The following is a 19,537-nucleotide window of genomic DNA, read 5'->3' as shown; positions in this document are numbered from 1 at the left end:
ATGTCACTGCAGGAAAATAGTGACAACTTGAATGAGCAGCGAGTCCAAGAACTCATTAGAAATGCCATGGATTCCAAAGCTACTCGGGAAGATAAGCAACATAAACTAGCAATCAAAGGACCTGAAGAATCTCTTTTTATAGATGAAATCAGAGATTACATTTCACCTGGTTCTTTCAAACAACCTTCAGTTCCAACCTACGATGATGTAGATGGTTGTCCAGATGAGCACTTGATAAAGTACAGATCGTCTATGTGTCTTTTTAACAACAATGATACGTTGATGTGCATAGTGTTCCAAGCTACCCTTATCGGAGAAGCTTTGACATGGTTTAACGAGCTCCGCCCTCGTTCAATCCATACATTTCCACAGCTCGCTGATAAATTTTCAAAACATTATCGCTACAACAGGAAGACCATCAAAGGTTCTGGAACTCTTTTCAACCTCTACATGGAGAAAGGAGAAAGCATTCGATACCTTATCAAAAAACTCAGGGTGCTGCTTAAGGAGGTTAATAATGTCCCAGATGACGTTGTTGCGCAAGCTTTCAAAAATGCTCTTCCTTTTGATAAGTCTGGTATGTACAACTCACTAACTCTGAAGCCTCTAGAAATGGTTCAGGATTTGCAGGTGCGAGCAGATAGGTACGCTACTGTTCAAAGATATTGAAGCTAGAACTTTGCGCACAGAGGAATGAAATGCTTCAGACACTTTCCGAACGCCGTGGTAAGGGTTTTGGAGTCTGTGGAGGGGAAACCAATCACTTGGCATCTAAAGATAGTTATGATTTGGACGGTGATAGTTTTAGTAGTAATCTTCAGGCAGTAGAATATTGCGAGGCTTCTTTGTTCCAAAACGGATGCATGTGCTTGAGGTGTTGAGGATGTGTTAATACAAGGAGGACGACCTATTGCCTTTTTCAACAAAGCCTTAGGGACTAAGGCGTTAAGCTTCTCGACTTACAATAGAGAATTACTAGTCATCGTGATGGCGGTTAGCAAATGGAGATCTCACCTTTATGGGCATCCCTTTGTCATACATGAGCATTCGTTATATATATAGTCAAGTTCTGCAAAACAAAATTAATCCAAAAAATTTATCTTTAGATATATATTATAGATATACCCTCTTGGCTCTATTTTCCAAGCCTTCCCAGAGTCTCCAATTTTTTGTAAACTCTAATACTAATTACGAAAAAAAAAATGAATTCCAAATTAGGAGTTTCCATTATTCATGTAATGGGGGTTCAACAAGAAGTCCCACAAAAACACTATTTCTCAAATTTTTTTTTTTTAAATTAGAAATTTTAGCTAGATAAACCCTAGAATACTAATTACGAAAAAAAAAATGAATTTCAAATTAGGAGTTTCCATTATTCATGTAATGGGGCTTCAACAAAGAGTCCCACAAAAACACTCTTTCTCAATTTTTCTTTTAAATTAAAAATTTTAGTTGGATAAACCCTAGAAAACCCACATAGAAACTAACCCCAAAGAAACAAAACCCCCCATATCAAAGAGTTACAAGATTTTTTTTTTTTTTTTTTTTTTTTTTTGCAACTAAAAATTATTGTTAACAAAGTTTGATCAATTATAAACGAGTTTCGAGTACCCAACTTTTAAGTTATAACAGTAATAGGTAATACGGTTATAGAAGTTAAGCAGTATGCTGGAGAGACATTCAACCTAGACAGTGTTCACTATTTAAATATTAAAGCCGAGTTCAATAACATAGATAATCATGTTTGTGACATGGTGATTTCACTGTCCTGATACTTATATCATATTTCACTGGTGATTTCAATAACTATTTAAATATTTTCAGCAGCAATATCATGTTTTATATCCTCAATGTCAAGGGAAAATGTCAATCATGTGTTTTTATATGATGACAACCAGATACGATAATAATGAAAATAACTAATGATTGTTATGAGAAAATGATAACTTCTAAGACATGTAGACCTTGTAAAACATATATTAGGTAAAATACGAAACATCATTATTCTCAAATATATAGAAGGCCCAAATCTCTTTGTACTGTATAGACTATCGATACTAATCTTATGTTACTATGTAGTGATAGTCCATAACCTATTAAAATATTAGACCAAAAAGAGAACAATCACGTCACATAATGCTCCAAGAATGTTTAGATTTGTGTGTAAGGCTTTTATTTTGGATCAGTGAGAAAGGGAAGGGTTTCTTGGAAGATCACTCTATCAGTGACATGAGCAAGCTAAGTAGGTGATGCAACTGCATTGAACTAACTTCAAAGAATAATTAATGGGAAATCAGAAATTGGATGTGAATGCATCGATCTAACCTCTAAGAATAATTAACAGGAAATTGAAAACTAAAAGCAAACGTATCAAACTAAACTAAAAGCATAATTAACGCCAAATCAGAAAATGGACCCAACTGCTTGGAATTAACCTCAAAAAAATAATTAATGGGAAATCAGAAACTGGATGCAAATGTATTGAACTAACCTCACAAAATAATTAACGAGAAATCAGAAATTGGATGCAATTGTATTGAAATATCCTTATAGAATAATTAACAGAAAATAAAAAACTGGGTAAAAATGCATTGAACTAACCTCGAAGAATAATTAACGTAAAATTGAAAACTAGATGCAAATTAATGAATCGAACTAACCTCACAGAATAGTCAACGAAAAATCGACAACAATATGCAAATGCATTGAACTAATATCAAAGGATAATTAACGTGAAATTGGAAACTGGATACAACCGCATTGAACTAACCTCAAAAAATAAATAACATTAAATCAAAAACTTGATGCAATTGCATCAAATTAACCTAAAAAAATAATTAATTGGATATTGGAAACTGGATGCAATTGCATAGAACTAACAACAAAGAATAATTAACGGGAGATCGAAAACTGGATGCAAATACATTGTACTAACCTAAAAGAATAATTAACAAAAAATCAGAAATCAGAAATTCTTTGATGATCATACTTAGTGAATCATGTATAATATTTTTTTTTATGTCAAGTTTGCAAAGAAACTACAGAAGAATCAATAGAAGTTGGTATTACACACCACCTTGAAATCTTGAATAACTAATGGGAAATCACAAACTGTATGCAAATGCATCTAACTAATCTCAAAAAATAATTAACAGAAAATCAAAAAATTAATGGATGCAACTGCATTGAACAAATCTAAAAGAATGATTAACGAGAAATAAAAAAACCATGTGTAACTGCATTGAACTAACTTCAAATAATAATTAACGGAAAATTAGAAACTTGATGCGAATGCATCAATTTAACCTCAAAGAATAATTAAAGAAAAATAAAAAATTGTATGCAAATGCATCAAACTAACTTCAAAGCATAATTAACGGAAAATCACAAACTATACGCAATTGCATGGAACTAACCTTAATGAATAATTAATAAGAAATTGGAAACTAGATGCATCGAACTAACCTCAAAGAATATTTAACGGAGAATTAAAAACTAGATGCAAATGAATTGAACTATTCTAAATAATAACTAACGGGGAATTGGCAATATGATGCAAATACATTGAACTAACCTCAAAGAATAATTAACGGAAAATCCGAAATATGATGGAAATATAATGAACTAACCTTAAATAATAATTAACTAGAAATTTTTTTATGATCCAACATTGTGAATCATGTATTTATATGATATTTTTTAAAGCCATGATTGCAAGGTAACAACAGAAGGATTAATAGAATTTGATATTACTAATCGAAAATCGAAAACTTGATGCAATTACATCCAACTAACCTCTAAAAATAATTAAGGGAAAATTGGCAACTAGATGCAAATACATTTAACAAACCTCAAAGAGTAATTAATGGAAAATATATATATATATATATATATTTTTTTTGCTAAAGATAATTGTATTGATTAAGAAAATATTACAAGTTTCAAAAAAGAGTTAAAGTTAATATAGGTATCATGTCTTTATTTCGACAGATAGCTAATTTACAAATCTATAATATATATGTAGGTCATATTATTGTCTTCTATCCTGTATAGAAAATTAGGAGTACCAACCCACCATTTGTTTCCCCCTTTGCCAAGGTGACAACAATTTTAGAGCAAATGTCTACTCCAAAGTTACCTCTTGACATATGTTGGTGATTAGAATCCAATCGGTTAGATGCTTGACTTTTTTCCATGCCGCTCGCACTCACCAATGCATTTGATTGGCTGTTATTAAATGACTTCATTGCAGCAGTGGAATCCGACTCCACCCATATATACTTCCATCACAGTTTCACTACCTTGCTAATGCATCCAACTAACCTCTAAAAGTAATTAACGGGAAATCAGAAAATAGATACAACTGCATTGAACTAATCTCAAAGAATAATTAACGGGAAATCAAAAATTGAATGCAAATGCATGGAACTAACCTAAAAATATGATTAACGGCAAATTAAAAACTGGATGAAATTGCATTTATCTAACTTTAAAAGATAATTAATGAGAAATCAGAAATTAGATGTAAATGCATTGAACTAACATCCGATCAAAGAATAACTAATGAGAAATCGTAAACAGGATGTGAATGCATCAATCTAACCTCAAAGTTAAGAATAATTAACTGGAAATCATAAATTGAATGCAAATGCATAAAAGTAACCTAAAAGAATGATTAACGATAAATTGAAAACTAATTATAACTGCATATAACTAACTTCAAAAGATAATTAGCGGGAAATAGGAAAATTTGATGCAAATGTATTAAAAAAAACTAACGGAAAATCGGAAACTGGATGTGAATGTATCAATCTAACCTCAAAAAAAGATTAACGGAAAATTAGAAACTGATAGCAAATGCATCAAATTAATCTCAAAGCATAATTAACGAGAAATCGAAAATTGGACGCAACTGCATGGAACTAACCTCAAAGAATAATTAACGGGAAATCATAAACTGGGTGTAAATGCGTCATATTAACCTCAAAAAATAATTAACTAGAAATCGGAAACTGGATGCAAATGCATCAGACTAACCTCAAAGAATAATTAACAGGAAATCAGAAACTTGATGCAAGTGCATCGAACTAACTTCAAAGCATAATTAATGGAAAATTGTAAACTAGATGCAACCGCATGGAACTATAATGATAAGTACAAGAGTTTTTATGGAATATTCACAAATCTACATGCAACCAAACTCGAGGACGAAGTTTCTTTCAGCTTGGAGAGAGTATGATGCATGGGCATAAAAACTTCAAATTATATTATTAGTAGTCTTATATAATTTATTAGTAGAGTTTCTTATTTGTTCTAGATCTAGGTTAATTAGTAAGGTTTCTATTTTGGTTTCTAAATAGAATTAGAAACATTGGTTATTATATAAAGGCAGCTAGGCCTTCATTGTTAGATGATTGTTATTAAATATTTATTCTAAAGAATTTGTTCTTCATGATTGAAGGTTTATTCTAACCGCAAATAATATAAAATAATATAATTAACGGGGAATCGGAAACTTGATGCAAATGCAATGAACTAACCTTAAAAAATATTTAGCGGAAAATCATAAACTAAATGCAAATTGATCGAACTATCCCCAAAGAATAATTAACTGGAAATTGGCAACATGATATAAATGCATCGAACTTACCTCAAGAAATAATTAACGGGAATTCGAAAACTGGATGCAAATGCATCGAACTAACCTCAAAACATAGTTGTATCATATATAATGAGAATATCTTGACAAGTATAGTTTTGTATTTAAAATGGTGTTTATCGTAATGTTTTGCTATTCAATTAGCGTCAATGTGATCTTTGCCTCCTTGGGCATTCTCCCAAAACTTCAAACAAACTTATATTACTAATTAAACAACAACAAAAAAGTCGGTGAGTTTTATCAAGTGTAGATTCTTTCTTTTTTTTTGAAAGTGGGATTTTCATATTGCAAGAAATTTAGATGAGTAGTCAATATAATATTTATATCTCATAGTTATGCATAGTTGCTAATACTTTTATAACGGCACCCGTTTGTATGACGGGTTCGAAAGCTAGTATATGCTTATAATGGTATCTTATAATCAACTATACACTTTTGTAAGCTCATATGCATTAGTATATCATCTAAAATTCTGGTAATGCATATCCACATTTCAAAGTTTATACTTATGAACATCGTATTGGCTTATCAGGCATCACCAGAAGTAGCTGGGAATACCGATAGTCGAAGTAGCTAGGAATAGAGATAGTCGCTTATTTATATATTGGACGGTAAGCACGAAATTACTACTACCGTACCAATAACAATATCAAACAAATTACTATCCCTACTTCTTATCTGTTTTACAAATAAATAGAATGACGATAAGAAGATGGTTCGTTGCTACAATCACCAATGCCCTGGATTCGTACAAGTTCACCCGAGCATGGGGCCTGGTAGCAAGATTATTGAGATATCAACATTTGGTGGAAGTCAATATGAAATTGAGGTTTCGATTTTTCAGGTAATGTCTTCGATCTATGTATAAATTATCTGTTGTTCTTCACTTGGTATATTGATTAAGAAGTTAATTATTTATCTCTAAACAAATTATTTGTCAAGTTTATATTAAAAAAAAACATACCATGTAATATCTTAGGGTATAAGTTTATTGCAATGCAATCGTATGTTTATTATTCGCAAAAATAGAACAAGAAAATCATTATATAATTTTTAATTAAAATATTATACCTTTGGTAGCATATCCTTGAGGGGAATGTATTAATGTAGGGTAAAATTGTACAATACATCCATGTTGGTGATGCTATTCGTATTGTCAAATGGAATACCAGGTTATGCAAATTTTGCTAGACAATGTATTTGAGGTCTTTTTATTGGTTCACCTTTTCTAAACAAGCTGAAATACTTCAATTTTTATTCATTCAGTTGTTGCATTTCATGTATTAATATTTCTTTTGTTTTGTTTGTGTTCCTTCTTCTTATTTTGTGATAGGATAATGCCACTGGAAATTGGTGGGTTACATATAATGGAACAATACATTTGGGCTATTGGCTCAAGTCTATAGTTCCAGACTTAAATGGCGGTGCTTCAACAGTTGGATTGGTGGGGAAGAGACACTACTCCTAATGGTGACTTTAAAAAGGCTTAATTGCTTTTTCCGAAAGATCCATACTATCGATGCAACAAATCGTTATGTCGAACCTAATAAGAGGATGTGGATTACTAATGACAGACCCAAGTGTTATGCTATTCAAAATTATCACCATACGAGTGCAAGGGGGGTTCACATTCATGTTTGGTGGACCAGAAGGAAAGTGTGAGGTGTAAAAATAAATAAGTTTTCCTAACAATCAATAAATAAGACAATTTTTTGGTAAGTGCCCTATTAAGATGTTTCCTTTAAAAAAAAGAACTTCAAAAATTGTACTGAACTATTAGGGTCCTGTTACTGCCAGACTCCAATTTGTGTTGGGTAGACCCCAAGTTGGGTCGAGTTGGGCCGGGGTCTGCCCATTGTGTTGGGCACAATTTGGACTCGTACACCCCCCAACCAAATATCCAAGAAACCGGAAAACCGGCTACCACCTTTATCCTTCAAATTTCTCTCACCAAAATCAAACCCACGATCTCGATCAAACTCGACCTCAATCAAGATCAAATCCACCAATTAGCTGATCAAACCCACCAATTAGTTATCTTTCAATTACTATTGGTAAGCTCGATCTTTTTTTCAATTGCCGTTCAAATGCCAAAAAAACAGAGAAATCTTTTTGCCAAGTTCAGTCATAACCAACAATATTATGGAACTTGGGTAAGACCATCCACAGAAACCTACCTATGGTTAAGATCAACTGCAATGGGATCAGTAGCTCATAATTCAGGTAATGGTGGGTGGAAGGAGGCATGAAGGATCATCAAAGGTGTTCAATTTTGTGCTAAAGCTGGTCGTCATGTAGAGTTACCAACTTTCTGGAGAAACACAAAGCTATTGTGCGAGGTATAAGGTGAGGCATTACAAAAATGTAGAATCAATTAGGATGAGTTGGAGAGAAATGATGACATTGATATCTCTCTCTGGAGAAAAAAAAAAAAAAAAAAAAAAAAACAACTAGAGCTGATCAGATCGACTTAGGCAAGAAGTCATCTAATCAATAGCCATTTAGTTGTACAAAGAATTTATAAGGTTGTATAACACCACGTTACCCACAGAATAAAGAAGAATATGTCGTTAAGTTGTTCTAAAATGATTTATAGCAACTACTATGTAGCACTCAATTGTACATTTCTCAAATATGGTTTACCATTTACCTCAACAACTTCTGTTCCACCATTCTGTATGCGATCTGTTAGATAGTTAATTTCTTCTGCAGTGAAAGAGCACGGAGGTTTCACCTGCGTAAACGGATAACTAGTCAATGAGAGTTCAAACACATCCATCTAAGGGTGGTCGTGGCTTGAAGACATATGCGCTGATGAGACCATTGACACGTTTGGTTCAGATTCATTATCCCCTCTAATTCAAGTCTTCTGAAGGCCTGAGGCATTTTGAATTTATAAATTGCAAAAAAATATAAAAAATGTACGGACTGAAGGTATGACAACAGTATATCTCCACTCAGTGTATCTTTTCACACAATTTCCAAATTTTCTTTAACTATCATGTTTGAAACAAAGTTATTCTATCTAACCTGTGATAAAAGAGGTAAAATGGTTACTCCCGCATAGGGGTGATAAAAGGGCGGCTAGGCCCGCCCTCAAATCCATAAAAGCCCCTCATGATTGAGTAGAGTCAGCCAGCCTTATTTGATATTGAGGGGCGGGTCGAGTAGTGGTCAAGCATGAAAACTCGAGCCCTTAACTCGCCCTCGGCCCTCATTTTTGGGCCAAATGAGGGGCGGTCGGGCCCGGTCTAATTATACTTCACTAGTTTACTATTTTTATAACACCCCGTGTTTTATTTCTTTGTTTTCCTAATAATAATAATGATAAAGATAATAATGAAAATAGATAATGATAAAAACGGATATAGGATATCCAAATAGCTTTGGACGGATAAAAGCCCGTAGATAAATGGATAAGTATTGTCCTTGTTTTTGGGGAGTTTTTCACGTAGAGTTTTTGGGAAAACACAAATGAGGGTTTTAAAAAAAAAAAAAATGGGAGTTTGATGAAGGAAGGAAATGAAGGTTTTCCCGGTAATTTGGTTGATAATCGAGAGAGAGCTGGTGAGTAGCTATTTTGCTATTTCACCAAACTTATGGTTTTCTCGTGGTATTGATAATCGTTCATTATCCGTTGTATTGGACTTCGTGGTCATCCTGTTTTATTAAACTTTATTGAAATTTCGGATTTGTAATTAATGAACTGTCTCTTGTCTTTGTTGAATCTGTGGAGCTCGTTCAAACTTTGAACAAAGGCCAATGGCGTCGACCTCACGAAAATCATCCAACATAGTTTTAACTCTTTGTTTTTTGTGTGGGTTTTAAACTCCTATGGTTATGTAGTGTTGGGTATATTGTATTGAAGGTGGATTGTTGATTGGATGATTGGGTGAGGTGGGTTCAATTTTGGAGGTCCGTCGGCCGAGAAACGATTTTATGGCGTCGCCCGTCCGGTTATTAATTCGGCTTGAATGGGTTATTGTTGTTTTGTTTGGGTGATGTCAAGGTGTTGCCAAAGCTTTGAGGGAAGCTTTAATGGCGCCGAACGCCATTACTGAGATACTGAGAATTTGTTTTTTTATTGTGATTTTCGTGTTTGAACTGTGTTTGTGGTATTGTGGGTTGATGGGATGATGTTTGGTGGTAGTGGGGATGGTTGGGGCTGTCGATTTGAGCTTGGAACAAGCTATAATGGAGGCCGAAATTCCAGATCTAGATTTAGGAATAGTTTTTGGTTTCTATGATTTTCGGTTTTCGCTTTTGTTAAAGTCGGTTGGTTTTTTATTTGGTATAAAACCGATTTGATGGAAGAGGAGAATGGTGGCCGGCGGTTTTTGGTGGCTGCTGGTGGTAGTAGCTAGGGAGAAGATGAACAGTGATTTCGGTGTGGGCTTGGGCCTTATCTGTTTGGCTGGGCCATAAACTTTATATGTTATGTTAGGCCCGATTCTATTTTAAGTTTTAGGCCCGATTCTATTTTAAAGTTTTTGGGCCCGATTTTGGTTGTTTTGTTTGGGCCCAATTTAATTAAGTTTTGGGACCAGTTCTAATATTAGTCTATGGGCCCGTTTCATTTGAAATTGTGGACCAAATTCGATCCCAAAGTTTTTGGGCCATTCTTAATATTGTTTTGGGGCGACCCATCTGACTTAAAATGGATCTATTTGGGTCTTCCAATTTTTAGACTTTCGGGTTCTAAGTTTTGGGCTTGGCCAGTTGGGTCCGAACCATTACCTTCGTCATGAGCCCTTGAGCCATGCACCTTTGACTTTGACCATGATGAGTTGACTTTGACCATGATGAGTTGACTTTGACAAGAGTTGACTTTTGACAAGGGTTGACTTTGACCAGTTAACCCAATTTGACATTTTAACTCGGATTATGATTTGGGTTATTAAGATAGATCTAGGGCTATTAGCATACTTGACTTTAGGCTAAGACCTCTATATTTACGTGTGTATGTGTATTAACTACTATGTGATTGTGCAGTATTTTATGATATACAACGTTATGACACTTAGACATCAATCCAATTAATAACGTGTAAACCAAAAATACATGAATCAAGATACTACTTCGTTCTCGGAAATAATACATGCAATCAAGTTCAATAATGCGTAAACAAAATTACCCCCTCTTTTAGAACTCTCCACGCCTAAAATTTCATAATTGAGTTTTATGACTATTGATGTCATATGTTAGGTGGGCATTTATTGAATGTGTCATAAATGGCCCGTTAGCGTTATATAGGGGTATTCATTGAATGTGCCATGAATGACCGGGTATTCATTGAATGTGCCATGAATGACCCAGATTGTTTGGACTGCCCTAGAGAGGAACTAAGGTATTCGCCTTATGGATTAGTTGTATTCCTTGAGTGTCTGAGGAATGTAAGGTTGGGTATTCCTTGAATGTGGCGGGGAATGACCTAAGGTACATAGGTTGTGAAATATGTGTATAAGAAAAGTAATTGATTAATTAATAAGAGAAATTAATTTGATTATGCGAGTGTGTTTTAAGGTTTACTTTTGAATACCTATAGGATATCGACAAATGTTAGAAGTTCTAACTTTCTTTTCTGCGGGAGGGTAGGACTTAATAACATTTTGTGCGTGGACGCAATGGTCCTACCCTTATACAAAGAAATGGATATCGGTAAGTTTTAATTAAATGATTTAGTTATTAAAACGAGTGATTTGAATGAGTGAAAATAAATGGAAGTCTTGCTTTGGGAAGAAGCTATGCGGTTGAAATGACGGAACTACCCGCCTTCCAAGCCGTGAATGCTTAAGTTATGGGAAAAATATAAAGTGATTGGTTGGAAAATTAAAGTATGATAATGTTTATATGTGGTTAGTCTACTCATACCAAAGCCAAATTCCATTTTTTGACCCCATGTTTGCTTTGTTTTGGCAACGTGGGTGTGTTCTTGGGAACATAGGTGGAAGGCAGTGGAACCATGGCGTGTGATTGGGATTCTCGCCTGGAGCAGTCTGGGAGTTTAGTTTATTAGGTCTGATCTTTTGGAAGGATGTAATAACGTAGGTTACATTTTTATATGACATGAGAATACGATGTTGGAAATTTTTATTCTTAAAGTTTGTTTATGTTTGTATTGGGATGGAAGAAACTTCTGAATAAAGTGATAGTTGAGAAATTTGGAGATTTTTGTTGTTAAGTTGATCCTGTTGTGATGTGGGTTTTAGGTTTTGACATGTGTTGTATCACCCCGTCATAGCCTGGGTTTTTAGACAATTGAACATAATGATGTTTGAGATATTTATATTTCAAATATTCATTATTTTTAATTATTTAGAAAATCGGGCTGTGACAATTTTTTTTGTAATTTTTTTTTTTTTTTTTTTTTTTTTTTTTTTTTTTTTTGTAATTGATTTAATGATATGTATATAAGTATACAAAACTAATTCTTATATCTTTAGAAAAAAATAGATAGAGATGGTGGAAGAGATGATATTCTTAAAATATCTACATTTTTTAATACTTAACTATGTTGTTAGGTTGGATTTGCTTTTATGTATGACTTATATACATATCATTAAATCAATTACAAAAGTGGATATATTATATTATGTTATAATTTATCCCCTATTGAAAACTAATTTAATAATTTTTTTTATACAATTTAGATAATTATAGTATAATACATAAATATAATGTAAAATAACAAGAAAATATGGTTTTCTTTTAGGGTTTACACAAATATATAGTATAATACATAAATTATCACCTCTATTTTGGGTTTACACAAAATAATCATAATTCACTTTTCTTTTTATATTTGAACTCTTTTACTCAAATTACAAAATACCTCATATGATATGTGGTAAACTACTATTATTAAACATCATTTGTAGTGAAAATATTTAGTTCAAATAGGGATAATTGTGGTACCTTACATATATAATGTAAAAAAATAAAATATATCTTATCGGAAAAAAAAAAACCGAGGCCAAGTGAGGGCTTGGAAGGAACCAAATCTTGGGCGGGCCTATGCTCCAGAACCTAGACCCTAGCCCGCCCCTAACAAGCATGAGGGCCGGGCCAGCCCGCCCCTCAAATCTGTGAGGGCCAACTTTTGAGGGTTTTGACGCGCATTTTTGAGGGTCGGGTCGGGCCGGGTTGAGGGCCTGAGGGCCAAATTATCACCCCTACTCCCGCATGACCTCCAACGACTGGAACATTAACTTCCCTGGGATCAATGCCAAAAAATGACTTTGCTATTTTTTTGCCACACCGTCCAAGAGGCAAAAAAACAACAAAGTCATTTTTTTTTCCAAGTTTTAGTCTCAAACGATATGGCCACACCGTTTGAGACTAAGTACAAACGGTGTGGCCACACCGTTCAAATGCCAAAAAAATAGAGAAATCTTTTTGCCAAGTTCAAATCTCAAATGACATGGCCACACCGTTTGGGGCCTAGTCCAAACGGTGTGTCCATGCCGTTTCAGACTAATTACAAACAACATGGCCACACCGTTTGGGACCTAGTTCAAACGGTGTGGCCACACCGTTCAAGAGGCAAAAAAACAGCAAAGTCATTTTTTTTTCCAAATCGTTCAAGTCACAAAAAAACAGACAAATCGTTTTTTCCAAATTCAAATCCCAAACGACATGGCCACATCGTTTTGGACACAGTCTAGACGGTGTGACGAGACCGTTTGGTGTGAAATACAAACGACCTAGCCGCGTCGTTTAATTACTACATGCATAATTATTACATGTATAATCACTGTACACATCAATAATTCCTACATGCAAAATTATTACATGCATAATTACTACATGCATAATTATTACATGTATAATCACTATACACATCAATAATTCCTAGATGCATAATTATTACATGCATAATTACTACATTCATAATTACGTTTAATTTAGATTTACCTTATTCTTATTAAATGCATTATCATCTATTCCTCTATTTTCTTCACTTTGAACTTGTTCTACATTTTTTTCTTGAATGAGGTCACTTGGAACTTGTTCTATATTTTATTCTTGAATGGGGTCATGATGCATTACATTTTCTTCGTCATCTTCATGTTCTAAAATGGGGTTGGGCTCTTCTATTAGTGTTTAGTGTTAGGGTTTAAGGGTTTAAGAATTTATGGTTTTTTATGGTCGAAGAGAAGAGAATATAAGAGAAGGGCTGAAAAGGTTGCAACAAATCAAATTCACTTTGGTTTGGAGTCTGCCCAACACAAAACAACTTTTGGGACCAATGACACATTTGTAATAAGTGTTTTAGTTTTTGGGGTCTGCCCAACACAATATGGGGTCCGGCAGTAACAAGTACCAACTATTAAGGTTTCTTCAAACACCTTGTCTCAAAAAAATATATACAAAAGAAAATATAATGTATGTTTGGTATCGACAAGGTTTAATATAAAGAAAATTTAATATACGTTTGGAAAATATAAAGAAGAATAGCGAAAAGAAACTTTCACAAAAAAAAAACGGGTCCAAAAAACAAAAGACGTGTTATTATTATTATTGTTTTAAATCCTTTTGCCCCTATTTGGAAATACCCGGATTAATTTGGGTACATTATTGGATTGAGTTAGTTATTGGGTATGGCAAAACTTTAAGATAGTTATGAGGTACGGGAGTGTTTCTATGGGTGTGTCCAAGATCACCCTAAAATTATTTGTTTGTTTAAAGTTGTTTATTTGTTTCTTCAATTACAAATTTATCTGTTTAAAATTGTTACCCCTAACGTAACTAGCTAGTTACTACTCGTGATAGAGAAGGCTCCGTTGTTGAATTATTCTCTCAAATGGCTTTGAAGTTTATGAGACTGATCGAAAGGGGGAGAAAATAGTGTATATTTAATTTGTTTGCCCAGTTAAACTTTGGATCTTAAGGGGAGTAGGGGACAGATGCAGGATGCAGTGAGCATGTTTTGATATATATGCTTCCTGACATCTTAAAATGACTTGTTATAACTGTTACTATAACAACAAACATACCCATTTCTAAAATATTGGTCTAATTTCATGTCCCAAAACTCTGCTGAGACTCAAACTATTCTACCTTTTGGCAGTGCACATTCTTAAGGGCAGTGCACATTATTCTTGAGAATCATGTTGCCAGTGCCAATACTAGTTTTCATGGGTAAAATAACTCCTGACTGAGGGAATCCTTAACAACCCAAGCAGAATTCTCAACTACAACCAATTGATTTATGCTATACTTATAGTGTATCAGACATACTCTTGTTCTTTCTCAAATGCAAATTAAGAGAACTTCACATTTACTACACCAAAATCTATGACATACAGTGAACTAAATTGTTGGAATTTATCTTCTCTGATACACTAATGCCTCATCTGTTGGGCAAATTACCGTCAAATCTTAAGCCTCAGAATTCTCACTGGTAAAAGTTTCATAATTCATAATTGGTAAACTGCAAGGCCTATTCTTGTCATTCTTTCTAGGAAAAAACTATAACATATACATAAACAGATAAACAACAAAGATGCATCTCCAATTCTCCACAACTTAAAGTGAAAAGCTGGCATAGTATTCATATATTAAAAAGTACTGTCACCAAAACTATTACATGCCTTTCTACAACCATATATTGACACAGCACATTACACTCACTACTACAAGTAGTGGCAGATGAGTATTACTTATAAACCTACATACAAGTTCAATTGGTTGTGTACCCCTCTCTTTATGGGAGAGGTTGCAAGTTCAAATCCCACCAAGTGTTGGTTGAAATTTCTTTTTTGTGTAATTATGTGATGTTGCTACGTTGGGTGGATCAAGGAGTGAAAGTGGGGCATCAGCGAGAGCCTTCGGGCTAGGTTCTCTTTGGGGTTTATGAGCCTTCGGGCAATGTAAGCCTTCGGGCTAGGGTCTTTCAATGTAACCGGTGTGGGGGCACATTGGCGAGAGCCTTCGGGCTAGGGTCTTTCAATGTAACCGGTGTGGGGCACATCGGCGAGAGCCTTCGGGCTAGGTTCCCTTCGGACAATGTAAGCCTTCGGACTATGGTCTTTCAATATAACCGGTGTGGGTCTGCCTTAACTCTCTAAATATTTCAAAAAAAAATCCTACATACAACCAACACTCCAAAAGAACCATACCAAATCCATTATTATGGCAAACATTCGTTGGCAGTGAAGGATCACAACAACCTTTCCCTTTGTCAGCAACACAAGAATTCTTAACTCCTATCTGAGCAAACACATTCTGTTTCACCATTTTAGGATACGTAATTTTAGACGCTTGGGAAAGAACACTGAATCCGTTATAGTGAAGACAAAGCACAGCGTCTTTCAACATCAATATTAAAGAAGCAGAAGAAGTTTGAGGAATTAGATTGGAGGATGACTGTAAAGAAACACTAGGATGTGTTGAAGTAGGGAGAGACAACGAGTTAATATTTTGTTCACTGTTACATGAAAGCAAATTTTAACTTTCAAGAACTGAAACTACATCTTGTCTGCTTTGAATCACAAACTTTACTATTTTGTGCATTCCTTATCGAGGGACAAGTATATGTCCAATTGTAAAAAAATGTTTGTCAGGAAGGCATATACAGCAATATATAACGGCAGTTGGTCATGACAAGAAGTACCAACTTTTCTGTTCATTAAACAATGACTATACGTCTACCCCTCAAGTACTTGCACTTTTACCAGTTTACACGACACATTCCAAAGAAATACAATGCTGCACATGGTCAATTATGTAAACATATTAAGTAAACTCTCACACAAATTGACATAATTATCAAACAGCGAAGAGCGTATATGCATCATCAGAATTATCAGAAAAAAAAGTATATGCATCATCAGACAGAAGCCCAAATCAGCTCCTTAAAGACCACCAGTCATCAGCTCCCTTCGTTAAGCCAAGAATTACAACAATTGTAGCAAGAACAGCCTGCATAAACCAAAGCACATGTTAAGAACAATTATGTCGCTTCAGTAATTCCACAAGACTAACTTAAGATGCAAAAAAGAATGAAAAATAAACTCAATTATTAGAGATTGTAGCTTGTGTTATTTGAGTGGCAGCATATTACAATCGGTTTTTTGCGCCATATTTTCTTCTCACAAAGATCAATATTTAAAAATTAAACTATTACAAAATTTCTTTCCCCATTAGATAAATCCCGAAAAACACAGCAGAAGTAGAGACCATAAATATATGGAAATTCACTCAACATTGTTACGTCAAACATGACAAGGTTAGAAAATGTTACAATGAACTAATTCTTGGTCATGGTGTTTTACATGAGAATGAGATCATCTTGCCCAAAAATCAAAGCTAAAACAATGTCATATTGTAAATACAAAATGAACACTGTCTGCACCTTTAAAATACCTGACTCTAAGTAGTAGAACTAGCTAGTGCCACCACCACCACCACCACCATTTCAAATGACATGCATGTTGGGATATTTGGCCTTTACAAAGCCAATGAACGTTTATTAATTATACATGATAATGTTTAATTAAATACATGAATCTTATTATTATGCATATGGGTGAACTAATATTATATGATAAAACTATAAGTTCCATAGGTAATAGAATTAGAACAATCAAGCATATGAAGAGTCATGTGCGGGAGATTTGATTGTATCTATTTACCTAGAATACTCACAGTTAGGGGTGAAGTCGGACGCTTCACTTATAAGACTGTAATATACATAACTGCTATATGATAGGATGATGATATCTCAATCATTTGAGTATGACTCTAAGTTTGTATATTGGTGTAGTCACATGACTGATACTGAGGGGATCAAAGTGAGAACACACTATAAATTCACTGTTAAAGTTAGTGTGCAAATCTCACTTTACCAATTAATCCCTAGACTTGAGGAATTGTGAAAATTCATTGTGTCTCAAATTTATTACTTTGAGACGTTAAAAAGTAATGTCTATTCATAGACTAGACTTAACGTTTTGGGTAATAAATGTAGGACGTCTTGAATCACGAATTCTAATAAATGATCCACCACTCTACGGAGTTATGTATTAGGAAATTGTGACATAACTAATTGAGCTCAAAACTTAGGCCGGTATAAGAAATAGTTTCTTAATGCTCAATTGATGTTAAATATCAAATTTGGTCAATTAGACATGGGTGTGACAGTGAAGAACAAATTCCCAATGGTCTAATTGTGAATACAAGATAGGTGGAGGGACTTAGATATAATTAATGGTAGGAAAGGACTTTCTTGAAAGTTTCAAGGGCCTTATTGTAAATATGGATTTGTTAATGAGCACTTTCCATATTAAAGAGATATATATTAAAAGGGTTTTAATATATCAAGTACAAGTACTTGTATGACAAGGACTTGTCTTCTTAAGATAAGACTTGGAATCCTAAGTGGATCCCACTACACACATCTACGAATTCTCAAAGTTTCTCTATATAAGAGAATGACTTTTTAGAGAAAGAGATCATTAGTCTTTCCAGGAAAAGTACAAGTAAAAGTAGGAGAAAAGCAAAAGTATTTTGTGGTGTGTTGTGTGGTGAATACTATTAGAAGGCTGAAGACTACATGATTTGGATTCAGTTTTGGAAAGTTTCTATTTACTGTCAATCTCCAATTTCGGCGGCTTTGAAGGTATTTTTCCTTTAATTATTTTTTGATCAATACTACATTAGCATGTTAAAGATGTAGGATTAAAGTAATCCAACAACGCGCTCCACAGAAAGGACACGCATTTTGACCTCTTCGCAGCCAGCTCTTTATGCAACAGAAGTGGAAACTGTGATGACAATTTGCTAGTTTGGAGATTGCTTCCCACGCCGAGAATTCAAACAAGCATATGGAGTAATGCATTAACCAAAATGAGAGCTCTTCATTCTAATGATAAAGGATCGGAAGGCCAGTAAACATCTTCATGACCCTTCCATAGAGCCGCTTCATTCTCCGGAATCCCAATGCCACCAAAGTAATGATCAGAACAAGTAGCACAATTGCTATCCTAAAATCTAATGGGTTTTCAAAGAATGTAAACGACTAGAATAGAATGTATGCGACTTTGAAAATGAAGTGGAGCCATACTCCTAGGGGTTAGCAATACTCCAAATAATTAAGCAGATAACTCATGAATCAAATTTTTGAAAGTCTAAACATTTAATAGTTCCGAACCTTTCAATAATTCAGAATAATTCACGGTGAACATATAAAACACGAATTCCGAATTATTCAAAAATTTATTTCAAAAATACTTCATATAAAAAAAAAATTGAAAAAAAAATTCTTGTAAAGATGAGTAGCATAAAGAAATATAAATAAAAAACAAAAAATAGAGGAGAAAAAAAATATGGGATTGACCATGACTTAAAAACTTTTGTATATTTATGAAAGACATTATTTTTTCTTTTTGCAGATCAAATGATCGAGTAAACTAACATAAAGACATGAATAATATGTCGTTTCTAATTATTATTTTCCGATACAATTTACAAATCTACATTCTAAAATATATATAAATAGAGAAGAGAGAGACATATTGACAAATATATATTATAATTGTACTAGAGTAAAATTAGTGGAACATAATAATAAGTATAACATTTTACTCTAATTATATATTTGTAATATATAGTTATAAATAGAACATTATAAGTAAAACATTTTACTCTAGTTATAATATATAATTATAAGTAAAATTATAAGTAGAACATTATAATATAGTTAGAGTAAAATTATAATAAGTTGAGAAAAATTAGTGAAACATTTTAATTATATTGAAATCCGAATTTTACTCCGAATTTTCGTATTCCGAATTTTAATTTGGTACAAGAATTTTCGAATTCTCCTAATTTTTGAAATCCGAATTTTTATTTCAAAAAGTTTAATACTCGTATAAA

The 19,537-nt window shown here is 33.7% G+C and overlaps 1 protein-coding gene across 1 annotated transcript; it reads left to right on the top strand.

The window, feature by feature from the left end:
• LOC147478503 (uncharacterized) lies at nucleotides 1-669 on the top strand. Its single transcript, XM_086586252.1, has one exon. The coding sequence runs from the start codon at nucleotides 1-3 to the stop codon at nucleotides 667-669; it is 669 nt and encodes a 222-aa protein (XP_086442378.1).
• Nucleotides 670-19,537: the final 18,868 nt, after the last annotated feature.

The sequence above is a fragment of the Coptis chinensis genome, chromosome 9 (assembly GCF_015680905.1).
Source record: "Coptis chinensis isolate HL-2020 chromosome 9, ASM1568090v1, whole genome shotgun sequence".
Taxonomy (NCBI): Eukaryota; Viridiplantae; Streptophyta; class Magnoliopsida; order Ranunculales; family Ranunculaceae; genus Coptis; species Coptis chinensis.
Note: the sequence above shows the minus strand (reverse complement) of the source record. Positions and strands in the feature narration are given on the sequence as shown.

Excerpts from the sequence above, each read along its gene's own strand:
- LOC147478503 (XM_086586252.1), top strand. The coding sequence starts at position 1 with ATGTCACTGCAGGAAAATAGTGACAACTTGAATGAGCAGCGAGTCCAA.